This window comes from Pinus tabuliformis, chromosome 4_2 (genome assembly GCF_031772625.1).
Source record: "Pinus tabuliformis cultivar Carrire ecotype Pingquan chromosome 4_2, CPIR1, whole genome shotgun sequence".
NCBI lineage: Eukaryota > Viridiplantae > Streptophyta > Pinopsida > Pinales > Pinaceae > Pinus > Pinus tabuliformis.
In genome coordinates this window covers 1090001601-1090016129 of record NC_142304.1, presented here as the reverse complement: position 1 = coordinate 1090016129, position 14529 = coordinate 1090001601, and the positions used below count along the sequence as shown (strand labels likewise).

The following is a 14529-nucleotide window of genomic DNA, read 5'->3' as shown; positions in this document are numbered from 1 at the left end:
CATGCCTCTTCATCACTAATTACTAATTAACTAATCATTATTACAATTATCATCATTTTTATATTTAATAATTTTATTCATAACAAGGATCTAAAGTATCCCCATCAGCAAATGTTTCCTTTCGTCAGATGTATGATGAACCTTGTACTAGATGACCTTGCCACTTAATGAGATTCGAAAGAGCTATATCCTTGACTTCCATAGATTCTAGCCATCTTTCATGCTTCTCTACGATGATGTCCCGAGCTCTTTCTTTCATTGCTTCTATGATGCCTTGATGCATCCCATTTAGTGAATTATGGTAACCATATCTTACAACAAAAGACTTAGTAATTTGAAATGAACTTAGGTGAGGAAGATTATCTCAGACATAGTAGAGATCTCTTACTTCCTCTATCTTGGACTTCTTCTTTTCAGCTTCCTCCACTTCTTCGGTGATATGAGCTTCGTCTCTTCTTCTTTTGTTATTGTCTTTCTTGATCTTAGGGCAATCTCTTTTGTAGTGTCCATATTCTTGACACCCATCGCATTGAATTTTAGTCATGTCCCTTTTCTTTTTCCAAGAACCAAACTTTCCAAATTTTCCTTTTCTTCTTGTCATTGTAGCATAAGCTTGACTTTGCTCACCTGCTCCCACATTAAATTTGGCCTTTAGTCTAGATTCTTCAATCTTGCATAGGGACCATGGATCCTGGAATGGAGTAGCTTCTTTCTTCCCATAAATACTTTAAGTGAAGTTACCCCACTCCTCCGGCAGTGCATTTAATACAACTATAGCCATTTCACTATCAGATTTGACTTCTCCTAGATCTTGTAGTTGATCCCAGATCTCAGATATCCTCATAAAGTATAAGGTTATTCCATCTTCCCTAGACATCTTTAGCTTGTATAGTTCTTTCCTTAATGACAAGACTTCTCCAGCAATGCTTACGGAACACGACTCTACTAGCTTGTCATAGATTTCTTTTGAAGTTTCAAGTTTAGATACATATGAGATAAGGGGATCCTTGATGGATTCTATGAGAATCCTTTGAACTCTAACTTCCCCTATCATATACTTGGCAAGAGCTTGAGCATCTTCCTCTCCCGGTTTAGTGGTATATCCTTTGACATGTTCCATCATCTCATTTTCAATGACATTTAGATCTGTCCTTTTCTTCCATGCAAGATAGTTTGAAGCGCCAACCAATGTTGCTTTCCTTGCATAGACACATTTTGACAAATATACTTACTTGATAGAATGCTCCTTCTTCTTGTTGCTTCCTTGATGTTGATGATGATACAAAGGATAGAAAACTTGTTTTTGATGAAGATAGTTTTCTTCAATAATGATCCTTGATCCCAAACAAAGGGAGATCCCTTGAATCTTTTGATGATGATGATGTCTTCAATGGTAGGGGTATTTCTTGAGAGAGATCGCCTTAGAGTCTTGATGACAATGCCTCTAGCTTCCTTTGGATGAACAACTTTCAAAGCACTTCAACTTGATTTGTAGATCCTTTCAACTTGAGTAGACGTAGGGTTTTGGCCCTCTCTTCTTTGATGATGGTCCTAATACTTCTTTGTAGACTTCTTCAAGATTATCTTCGGATTGATGCCTTTCTTGAGATTTGATCATTGAGTGTCCCTTGATAAGATTCCCTTCCTTGACTTAGTCACCTTAGCTTCAATACCATGTTGAGAAATCTAGGGCGTAGTAATTATGTGTTTTCTCTTCTATTAGTAACTACTTGTGAGTGTTTTTTACTTCTTTAGATTAGGATCTTCCTTTACTTAAGTTATTACTGTTCTTCTTCATCAAACAACTACCAATGCATAAACCATAAAGAGACAAGAGACACAAAATATAGGCTTTCAACCAGGGCCAAAACCTCTCAATCTTTGAGAGAAAACCCGAACAAATTCTTCTTTTTATAGAGATTCCAATTGACGAATACCAAGACCAAGACCCTTGACCTATTAGACCTCTCCAAGACCAAGACACCAAGCTTCCTATCTTGCCCTCTTGAATCAATGATGGTCAACTACCTACTCCTTCCTTCTGCTTCGACTTCCTTTCAGATCTAAGCTTCCTTTCCTCTGTTTCAAGCCTGCAACATTTCAGCCCTAAATCAGAACCCTTGCACGTGTAGATGACAGTCCTTAATCTCCTTCGCTTGAGGTGGAGGATACTTCTTTGGCAACTCGGCCTTCCTTATGACTTTAATCTGGTTTCCTTTGAAACTTGACCTTACTACAATAGATGGTTACTTTTTTCTTTGCAAAAGTGACAGCTACAACACCCAAAAAAAACAGACCCAAGACTTCCTTCACCCTACGTTGATCCTTAGCCTCTTTCTTGATCGCCTTCGCACTGTTTTTCTGTACCTTGCTCTTCATACTTGATCACCAAAAATCCTGTGTCTAAATGAAATTCAGACAACCCTATTTATAGTGGTTTGCCTCTATAATAGGCCGACTTGAATAGGGTGAGCCAACATGACTATTGGAGGACTTAATTAATTCTATTTGAAGCCGACTTGAAGATAATGCTTGTGTTCAGTCTTGGAGGGCTACTTGACATTTCTATTGACTCATACACAAGTGTAATATGCCCAAGAAGGGTCCTTCATACATGACATAGACTAAAATTGACTTTTATGACTAGATGACAAATCCTAAAGGCTCATAATGGGAGCCATCACTAAAATAAAATTCCTTGCTCATGAAACCCATGAGACAAGCACTACAATAATAATTTTATTTTTCTTCTTTTCATCAATTACATAAAATCACAATTACACATGTGATTATGAAGACTGAACCCAGTTACTTTTCAACATGATTAACGATACCTCTCCTTGAAATCTAACATATTCGGTGCCTCCGGCGTTGCAGAGACTGTGACTCTTACGACTGCAAGGTCACTGTTTTAATTACTAGAGGGGCTAGACTTCTCAAGTAAAGATGAAGGATTTTCTTATTTCTTTATCAACCAAAACTTATGCTTGGAGGTTAGTTATTAAATGCACAACTAATTCTAGAATGTAATGCAAGGTAAGTTGAGTGATTCTTAAGGTGAGATTGTCTAAGGCTTCTTTAAGTACTTATTTGAGATTTAAATATTCAATTATATCAACAAGTACTTTGATGAAATACAATCTTAACCACAAGAATGTCTGCCAAGCTACCAAGTGCTGATAAGATACAATAGATGCCCAAAATATGCAATTATTCAACAATCACAGGATGTGCTCAAATTTCATAATACTTACTCAATGATAATTGAATCACTTAGAATGATTTAACCAATGCTCGATAAGATACCAACGATTATTCTCACAAGATTATCATTTCTCTTACTTAGAAACTTTAATGACACTCCAAGAAAAGATGAATGCCAATAATACTCAATTATTTAAGATATAGTTGATAAGATTTAAAATACTTGGAAGCTCAATACCATTGTGTATTTATCATTCACAAATAGTGAGGCGACAATGACCTTATTAGAGTATGTATGTTATATAAAAATTAAACAATTTGTAATTAGTAATTAATTAGGCAAGGGCATGATCAAGATCATGCCCATTCACCAAGAGGCACCCAAAGTTGTATTTAAGTCAGGGCCTCCCACAAGTGTAAACATCATTCAGTTATTTAATAATATATATATATATATACATTCTTATCAAGTATAAGTGCTCCATTTGGTATTAGACCCTCCGATCCGCGAAGATTGTTTCTGCTGCCTCCCGATTTTTTCTTCTTTGCTTCGTTCACCGTGTTCTTCCTTTGTTGCCGTAGTGTCTTCCATCGAGTGATCTACAATCATTCCCCACCGTGATTCCGCTGTCATTCCCTAATCTTCCTTTCGCATAGCAAGTTTGCTCACCTTGGTCTGTCGGCCGCTAGCACTGCCAAAACCTCGTCCCAGTTGTCTCCCTGTCGACGGCCAAAACCCCTGCAAATTCGCGTGCTTGTAACCAACCGTCAACATTTTTTGAGATTATATGATTTGATGTTAAAATTTGGGTACCAAAGGACAAGTGGTTCCCTAAGGCTTTGATCTTTGGCCTAGGGAAAAGTGTCCAAATTTATTTGTACTTTTCTCCTAAAGTGACTTTATAAGTGGTAAAGTCACCTTTAAATTAGAATGTAACTTTACCACTTATAAAGTCACCTTTTAAATTAAATTGACTTTACCACTTATAAAGTCACATTAGGAGAAAAGTACAAATAAATTTGGACACTTTTCCCTAGGCCAAAGATCAAAGCCTTAAGGAACCACTTGTCCTATAGTACCCAAATTTTAACAATCCCTCTTACCGAGGAAAGTGTTCCTCACCACTCCCATCTTGTCTCTGAAGTAGACATGCTTGCCCCGTGGTAAGGCTTTGGTGAAAATGTCTGCTACCTGCTCATTTGTGGAAATGTACTCAAGCTTGACAGCGCCCTTTTGGACATAGTCTCTAATGAAGTGATACTTGATCTCAATATGCTTTGACCTATCATGAAAAACTAGACTCTCTGTGAGTTTTATGCAACTCTGATTATCACAGTAAATTACTGAAGGTCTCAATGCATGACCAAATAGACCAAACAATATCTTGCGAAGCCATATGGCCTCACAACTAGCCAAACTAGCAGCCATATACTCTGCCTCAACTGAGCTCAATGCAACTGACTGTTGTTTCCGGTTGATCCACAACACAACTACCGAACCCAACCCAAAACAACACCCAGAAGTACTCTTCCTATCTGAAGCACAACCTGCCCAATCTGAATCCGTGTACCCTGTCAGTCTCACTCCATCACCCTGTCTATAATCCAGACCAAAATACACAGTCCCCTGCAAGTAACAAAGAATGTGTTTTGCAGCCACCCAGTGCACTCTCCTGGGCTCACACATGAACTAACTCATAGTGTTAACTGCAAAACATATATCTGGTCGAGTGTTGACCAAATACATCAATTTACCAATCAGTTGTCTGTATAGAGTAGGATCCACCAACTCGGAATCAGAACCGTGAAGCTTCTTCCAGTTAGTGATCATAGGTGTAGACATGGGTTTGCAGTCCTCCGTGTGAAATCTGCTAAGAATATCCACAATGCACTTCCCTTGTCCCAGGAAGAAATGCCCCTCCTCCTACCATACCTCCAATCCCAGAAAATAATGCATCAAGCCGATATCCTTCATCTCAAACTCTGAAGCAAGATCTCTCTTGCAGCCCTCAATGAGTCTCTCTGCACCAGTGATGATCAAGTCATCAACATACAACACCAGAATGAGAGGCTCCTCACCCATCACAATGAAGTATAGGTTCGGATCAGCCTCACTGTTTGTGAAACCCATCCTCGAGTACCAAGCTCTAGGAGCTTGCTTCAGGCCATAGAGTGCCTTTTTCAATTTGCATACATGGGACTCCTTCCCATGTACCTCAAAGCCCTGTGGCTGCTCAATATAAACCTCCTCCTGAATGAATCCATTGAGAAATGCGATCTTCACATCAATCTGGTGGATCTTCCAAAGCATCTCTGCTGCAATTGATATAATGGAGCGAATAGATGTATACTGAGCTACGGGAGCGAAGGTCTCCTCATAGTCAACTCCCTCTACCTATGAGAACCCTATCGCCACAAATCGAGCCTTGAACTTCTCGATGCTACCATCTGCAGCATGCTTTATCTTGTAGAGCCATCTGGAAGTAACAACTAATTTACCTTCAGGCCTCGGCACTACCTCCCAAACATCATTCTTCATAATAGAAGAATACTCCTCCATCATGGCCTCTCTCCAGACCTGCTGGCTAGCTGCCTCCTCATAACTAGAAGGCTTGAAGTCAAAAATGCTTGTTACCAATGCCATGTAACTATAGAACCACTCAGGTGGTTTACTCTCTCTAACCTGTCTCTTTGGCCTAGCAACTAATGTGGCCTCACACAAGGTATCTTGAAGCCACTTGGGCTTCCTCTTCCCTGGGCATATTTCTCCCACCGAAGTGAAAGAATCCTCATCATCATCAGATGCCTGAACTCCTAAAGGCCTGCCAACTAACCTCATGCCTGAATCTGTGCCTGTAGATGCTGAAGTACCATGCGAACTGTCCATTAGTGGACTACCCTATGAACTTATCTGCGGACTGCCCTGCATGTTGCCCGAAGAACCACCCACCTGACTCTGAGAGCCACTACTCACTGATGGACCTGTCGCTGTAATCGATGTACCTCCTGATCCCTGACCACTGGATCCCTGTGACTGACTTAGCTGCTCCTGAGGGTCTGGTGACTCTGGATACTCTAACTCCCATGACCTCCTGAAAGCTCTCTCCTCCTCGAACTTCACACCAGCCTGACAACCACTTTCCTCTGCGCAGGAATATAAATTCGATAAGCTTTCAAGGTCTCGCTATAACCCACAAAGATGCCCTTGACTGTAGTGGGCTCTAGCTTGGTCCTGTTCTCCTTGGGGACATAGGAATATGTAAGGCACCCAAAGATACAAAAGTGCCCAACATCAGGCTTCTTCCCAGAAAAAGCCTCCTCCGGAGTCACATTCCCCAAGGCACGATGTGGACCCCTGTTCTGCAAGTACACCGTAGTGTTGTAGGCCTTTGCCCACAAAAATAAAGGTAACCCCTGATCATGAAGCATGGCTTTGGCAACCCCTACAATGGATCTGTTCTTCCTCTCCGCAACCCCATTTTGTTGGGGTTGTAAGGAACTGTGAACTCCCTCGTAATGCTTGTCTCAGCACAAAAATCAACAAACTCACCAAGGGTATATTCCCCTCCATTGTCCGGCCTGAGGACCTTGATCTTCCTACCTGTCTAGGTCTCCACAAGAGCTTTGAACTCTTGAGACTGCTTGAAGACCTCACTCTTGGTCTTCAAGAAATAAATCTAGGTCTTCCTGGAGTGGTCATCAATGAATAAAACATAGTAATCATAGCCACTCACGGATACATGAGACATCCGACCACTCACATCGGTATGAATCAAGTCAAGGATCCCGGTTGCTCTGTTGTCACTGCTGAGAAAAGGGGATATGGCAAACTTCCCCATAGCACATCCTTTGCATACATCAAGGTGATCAGAACTGAAATCTGGCACACCAGTGGTGATCTCCCGCAATGTACTCAAGGCCCCATGATACATGTGCCCCATCCTGCGGTGCCAAATCTCACACAACTCTGATCTGCTAGATCCGCTGTCGATCTTGTCTCGGGTGCTGTTACTCAATGCCATCATGGGCTAGAATGAGAACTTGCACACCTTGGCATGGCGCACACCAATATCTCTAGCTAAAGAAGTTGGAGTTCCCCTAGGATATATAAGCACCTGCCCTCTCCTGAACAACACATCATACCCTTTGTCCTCAAGTGCTGAGACAGATACCAGATTCTTCTTCATTCCAGGCACATATAGAACATCTGACAATTTCAAGGGAGGTTTGGGTCCCCTATCAAATGTCAATGTCCCCACACCGACTGCTCTAACAACGTTGTCATCACCAAGTACTACCTCCATATTAGCATGACCCTCTGAAAGCTCTGAGAAGTACTCTCTGACTCTTGTCATGTGGCGGGAAGCGCCACTGTCAACATACCAAATGCTAGAAGATGCTCTGCTAGTAGCGGGGAATGCACACTCCCTCTGAACCTGTATGGCAGGTGATCGTGCACTAGTGGCCTCACAAGCTATGTAGCCAAGCTCCCGATCAAAGCTCTCTGAGAAGCTCTCTATCTTTGTAGAAGCTGCCATGGGTTTGTCTCTCCCTTTCTTGTTCTTCTTCTCCGGACACACAACAGCATAATGTCCCAACTTTTGACAATTCCAACATTTGACTTTGGAATAGTCCTTCTCCTTGTTCTGTTGTTTGCCTTTACCTTTTCCTTTGCCTCCACTGTTGGAAGCTTGCTTCTTTGCTCTGCCCTTCTTGCCTCTTGCTAACAATGCCACATTGTCATCCTCCTCCACCTGTTTGTCTACCCCAAGATGGTTCTTTCTGATCTCATTCTGAATGCAATCATCCCACAACCTCTCCCATCCGGGAAGGCTTTCTCGTGCAACAATGCCATCCACAAAATTCTCCCAAGTCTTGGGAAGACCATTTAAAGCAATCCTCACCAACTCAGTGGGTGCAATGATCTCACCTGCGGCTACCAACTCATCTCTCACTGAAGTGATCTTTGTGAGGTATGTTGTAGCACTGTCAATCTTAGCCATTTTAACGAGCATTGTTGACTCCGAGTCATAACTAGAAGGCTTGGAGTCAAGAAGAGCAACGTAATGGTTCTGATCGATACCGGTAGCACCCACAACTTTTTGGACTCAACTATGGCGAAAAGACTCAACATTTTTACGTTTCCCATGCCCAACGTGAAGGTTATGGTAGTTGATGGTAAGAAAATTGAAAAAGTAGGGAAATGCCATAAAGTCAAATTACAAATTCAATACTATAATCTAGAATCTTCATTCTACATTGTACCATTAGGAGGAGTGGATGTGGTCCTAGTTATCTAATGGCTTCAAACCCTAGGTACTTACTCTGCCAACCATCAAAAGCAATTTATAAAATTTAAATGGGAAGGGCAGAAATGCATGTTATATGGGTTCCATCCCCTTGAGAATCAAATTGTATCATGATCCCAGATAATGAAAATGATTCGGAAGGGAGCACCAACGTATTTAATAGAGTGTCATCAATTAGAAATGTTAACTTCAAATCTAGTCAACGAAGAAGCACTGGCAACGAAGAAGCACTGGAAGTCCAAGAGCTAATTCAAAAGCACAAAAAAGTATTCCAAGATCTTCCAATGAAGTTACCTCCTAAAAGAGAAATCGAGAATACAATCGAAGTCAAATCAAGATCAAATCCCACAAACATCAAATCGTATCGATATCCACATCGTCAAAAAACCGAAATTGAAAGGTTAGTCCAAGATATTTAAAATGTGGCATTATCACAAAAAATAGAAGTCTGTATGTTGCTCCAGTTGTATTAGTTCGAAAGAAAGATGGATCGTTCAGAATATGTGTCGATTATCGAGGACTAAATAAAAAACAATTAAAAACAAGTTTCCAATCCCTTTTATCGATGAAATGTTGGATGATCTTCATGGAACTAAATACTTCTCAAAATTGGACTTAAGGTCAGGGTATTACCAAATCAAAATAAGGTTGGAAGACAAAGCAAAAACCGTGCTCCGAACACATGAAGGTCATTATTAGTTTAAAGTAATGCCTTTTGGTTTAACCAATGCACCAGCAACATTCCAAGCTACTATGAACGAGCTTTCCAACCATATCTAAGGAATTTTGTGTTAATGTTCTTTGATGACATTCTAATTTATATTAAAACATGCAAGGAGCACCTACAACATTTGGAGCAAGTTCTTACTGTATTAGAAGAGCATCAGTTCTCTGCCAAGAAGTCCAAATGCACTTTTGGGAAAGACGAAATGGAGTATCTCGGACATATAATATCCCAGGAAGGAGTAAAAGTAGATCCTAATAAGATCAAGGCTATAAGGGAATGGCCCAAACCAATCAATATCTCCAAGCTAAGAGGATTCCTAGGATTGACCGAATATTATCGAAGATTGAAAGTAATGTCTAGGGGTCTAGGTTATCCCAAAAGAATATGATGCCGGCCTATAGGGGATCCAAGGAAGAAAGGGGTAAGGGAAGTCACCTAATCTTTACGTTTAATTCTCTAGCTCTCCCAATGCGCTCTTCTCTCAACCTGGCGTGGTCTTGTCTTTCCTCTTAACCACTTGTGCCCATGTTTTGATATGTCTCTATTTCCTATTTAAGAATGCCCTGTTGATTTCATATCTCTTTGTGTTTATTTTTGATATCAAGGATCTCTACATGTATAACATCGTTGAGTGGTTGTAGAGTGTACTAACCTAATTTTCCTAAAGCATTTTCCTGAGAGATAAGTTCCATTCCAACCATAAGACCCTAGAGGACAAGAACTTCACTTATTCTTGTAAATGCTCAAACAATGTAACAAACTGGCAAAACTTGGTAGCGAGTATAGAAGGATCAGTCGAGGGGGTGTTAAGCATGGGGTGTAGATAACGTAGTACTTGTCTTGTCATCACTTTGCACGTTAGACCCTAGACTAGTATGCATGCTATTTCCAGTGCATTGAAAAGGTGAGGTGAAGGAGAGGGCAGAAGACAAAGTTAAGGGTGTGAAGGGAATGGAAGTACTAGGAGAAGAGGGGGATTTTGAGAGGGGGGGTATTGTGAGCAAAGGAGTGATGTGGAGTGGGAGGGAAGGGAGATGAAGAGGAAGGAGTAGAAGAGAGATCCACCACTAGGGTTTTGTGCAGAGTCTCGTTGTAGAAAAAAGCGACGACAACTGTGTCGAGGTCAAGTTGGGTTGAGGACAAGCCAGGATGGTGGCAACCAAGTTGGGACAATGATTGGTCGAGTTGGTTGGAACGGCAATTGGTTGAGCTAGTTGGGACGACGGTTGGTCGAGAGCAGGGTTGGCACAAGGGTTTAGCCGCAAGGCAATGTAGGTAATGATGTAGGTTGACATAGTGAGCAACGCAGGATGGTTGTTGGTCGAGGGACAGTGGTTGGTCGAGAGCAAATTCAGTGAGAAGGCAGCCACGAGAGATTACGGTTGTCCACACGAGAGCAACGAGGCCGAAGGAGAGTGTTGATTTGGGGTAGCATCGGATGTGGTCTAGCCACGAAAATTGGTGCAGAGGCTAAAGCACATGAGATCTCCAATACCCAGAAATGGTTTGGACAGATTCTAAACAGTTTGGGAGATATTAAAATAATTAATATTTTTAATGGAGTCCCTAAGTCTAAACTTAGGGAAAATAAAATATTAATGTGAATTAATATAAAACTGTGTTAGAAGGGTCCAAAAGTCATGGATTAAGCCAGAGATAATCTTGGCCATTGATTAGGGACTTAAAATCGGCTGTTGAATTGTCAACGAGAAAAGTATAAGAGAAGGCTTGAGGGTCACTTGGAGAACACACCAAGTTGATCAAGATTTCGATTTTCTAGGGCAGGGTTTGCTGAGGAAGTCGAAAGAGTGATCAAAGTTACAGCTGAGGGGCAGTGAATACAAAAGCAGAGAGGCAGAGATAGTACCAGGAGGATCAGCGTAGAAGCCGGGAGAGAGGGACGCAGAGTCAACCAAAGGTTCACGCAAAGCCAGACAGGGCTCACGCAGAGGCAGCCAGGAACTACGCAGTGCCTCAGAGAGCCAGCGTGGGTGACACAGAGGCTCTAAGGGCTGACGCAACGCCTCCAGAGGTTGATGCAGGACAAGCTAGGGTGACCTTGGGCCAGAAAGGGCTGACGCAGTTCCTAGAGGCTGACGTTGGGGTTTTCGTGGGGCAGATTAGAGCTGGGAGATGTTGGAGTGTTTATTTGGGGTTTCAGCCTGAATATCTGCTTCCAAGTAAAGAAGTACTACTGTCGAGATTATTCTCTGTTGGGTGAGCCGGTTTTGACAACCAAATTGTATTCAGAAACTACATAATAATAAAACCCTCAGGTAGCTGCAATGGTTTTCCCACATTGGGTTTTTCCAGGGACATTGGTCCAAAAACAACGGTGTCACTTGTGTGCTTGTTTTGTTTCCTTTAGTTGATGATCTATAATGTGTTGAGCATGTACTTGTATTTATTTTCAGTATTTACATGGTAAATAACTTGTTAATTAATCAGAACAAGTAGGCAGAAATAAATCAGAAAAGTGCCCACATGGCTTTGGATTGACGTTGAATGGGTGAACTGTTAAGGCACTCCTTGCGATAGGTCACTGGTTCAAATCCCCGTAGGTGCTTACCTACCAAAAAAAAAATCAGAAAAGTACATGAAGGGTTTCTAACAATTAGACTTAGAAATTCCAACAGAGAGTAAGGCCGACAGTGGCTAAGATAATTTTATTAATGTCCACAATTACCAAAAAAGTGGATCAATGGAATTCAAAAGTGCAATTCAGTCCTCACAAGTTGAAAGAGTGCCAAAGCAACTCTAGGTAGCTAGTCATCATCATGAATAAGTGCATAATGAGAGGGAAGAGGAAGCCAAGTGACTATATTGTAACTAGAGGAGACCAATGAAAGAAATACTGTACATAACATGAAGGCTAATATAAAGCTGCATTAGAGAACAAGTCATTTGCTAATTCATAGAAAAAATTGGTTAAAGACTTTCCAAGAGAAAATATAATCTATTTTCTATATACTTAATCAAACTGAAGCCTTACCCATGACATACAGTCATAAATAGCCAAAATTGAGTATATGCTTCCACCTGGACAGTTTAAGTACATCTGCAAAACAGAACCATGCAAGGGTTTAAGAAACCAGAGGAGACTTAAAGTGAAATATGAAACCAAGAAAATTGCAAAGCTGAAAGTAAATATTACGTCATAATTTCTTTTACTTTTTGAAAAGCTTCAATTAAGAACAGGAATTGCACCCATGGACTTGTAAAGGCAAATCACAGCTAAACAGCCATGACTGGGGGAAATATATTCCACCAAAGTCACCCAAAAATGTGAGCAGGCCCCATCCACATAAAATAGCTCCTTGTGGAGGCAAGCCAGCCCATGAGGGCAAACATACCACTAGTGGGCACTGGCAATCGGACCTGGGTTGGGAGGATAACAAACCTTGCTTTAACCACCCATGCTAGATCCCATTGACTACTAGCAATTTTATTATTCTCATGTAATAAGTCTTCTTAAATGACATTTCTTAATAAGATATTTCAAGACACCATGTCTTGGTTCTTACACTTTGGTTAAAGTTATTTATGGGCATTAACCATTTAAATACAGTCTGCTACTTAGCCCAAGGGTTAGCCCAACTTGATGTCACTAGTGTTGCTGGGCATTCGGCTTAGTTCCATGATGGCAGGTGCCCAGTTTGAAACCCCCTGGATGAGGTGCACTAGTCTATGACTCTATGCCAACAGATTTACCAGGGATGCCATCCACAAATGTGGGAAGGCATCCTTTGGGTTTTCCTGCAAGATTTTCCTTGGAGCAAAAAATACAGTCTACCACTCCAGATTAGTTTTATATAAATTATAATCCCAAACTACAACTTGATGAAGATGATATTTGACATCAATGCTTGTTCAATTTGTTTAGGGAAATCAAATTGGCAATTTCATTCTAAAGAACTGTAAAGGAAATGAAGCCTCCTGTGCTCTTTGTTGAAATCCACTGTTTTTGCCCATCAGAAAATGCATGTAAATTAACTAATCCACTAAATGCATAATTGAAAACAGTGCAAGGGTGAAAGGCATACCAAAATGTCTGCATCTGGATCAATGGCAGCAAGAGTCATAAGCTGTGATATAACTCGCTGAGCAACTTGGGCGTTTACCGGTTGACCAATAAAAACAACCCGACTACGTAATAATACAGACATAAGATCAAGGGGGCCTGCAGGGGTCATTATGCCTGGCATCACTGGTGGATTCCCCTTTTTTGCTGCCATGATGCTATTATAGCTGCATACAACAACGAAATGGATCTTTTAACATGTAATTTCACAGCATCCGAAACAGAGTATCAACCACCAATTCAAGAAAATTAAGAGAAACCAGAATAAGAATTTAATTATAAACAAGCATTTTGTTCATAGCCCTAAAGGCTATGATTATAAGTTATAATCAAAGGAACTTCATGGATTAGTCCAGCATTTAAAAATTAAAAGTGTCATGGCTGTTAAAACATCTACGACAAATCAGTTAAATAATAAAGTAGCAATACAGGCCACTGTACAGTTTACGATGAATCCTGATATTGTTAAAGAGTTAACTGATGTTTCTAAACAAATTCTATGACTTGGGTTTTAAAACTAAAATAAATGCCAATAATTGGCATCCCAATGAAGGAACAAATAACCGGGTGGTCGTGGGAGTAATGGTGATTAGCAGTACACCATAGTTGTAAGTTTTGAATAGCTTTGCTGAATCATACCATCTTCACGCACTTCTTTGAAGCAGGTTGTTAGCCACTCTCCAGGGGTTGGCAGAATATATTAGGAGGAGAAACAGCTCTGTTTGAGAGAAAAGTGGTAATCTCATTCTAGATAAGATAAGAAAAGATAATTTTATTAATGTCCAACAAATGACCACACTAAGAAGGTCAATAGGACTAAAAAGTACATCTAGTCAGTACATAATGGGACTGCAACAGCAACCCCTAAAGCAACATTAATAAAGCCTTGTTTGGACCTAAGCATGACAGCAGTCATGCCTCAATTTAAAACTCCACTTCATTTCAGGTGGAAAGTAATAGAAACATGTTCTGCAAAGCAGGATTCAACTGGGATACAATAAGATTTTAGCTTTTTCAAATTCCTTTCTGATCTGCAGGTTTAGCAGTTTTTAGCCAAGACAGAATGCCCTTCAAGCATCTGGTCTCCATGAACTGGTGCAAAACTTCTCTTCATCGTATACTTGGATAAATAATAAAACCTAATGAAAGATTTAGCCACTCAAAGAGGGCCCATGGTTTTGAGGAAATGTGAACCTGTTCATGAGGCC

General features: G+C 40.8%; 1 protein-coding gene across 3 annotated transcripts in view; it reads right to left on the bottom strand.

Moving 5' to 3' along the window:
• The window catches only part of LOC149173434 (ATP-dependent Clp protease proteolytic subunit 6, chloroplastic-like), a 214074-nt gene that overhangs the window by 92868 nt on the left and 106677 nt on the right, over positions 1 to 14529 (bottom strand). For all 3 annotated transcript variants that reach the window (XM_089424602.1, XM_089424604.1, XM_089424603.1), the window contains exons 2-3: positions 13284 to 13488; positions 12233 to 12298 (exon numbers count right to left, since the gene is read on the bottom strand). In XM_089424602.1, the coding sequence (XP_089280728.1) occupies positions 12233 to 12298; positions 13284 to 13488 (271 nt within the window). The remainder of the gene's footprint in view (positions 1 to 12232; positions 12299 to 13283; positions 13489 to 14529) is intronic.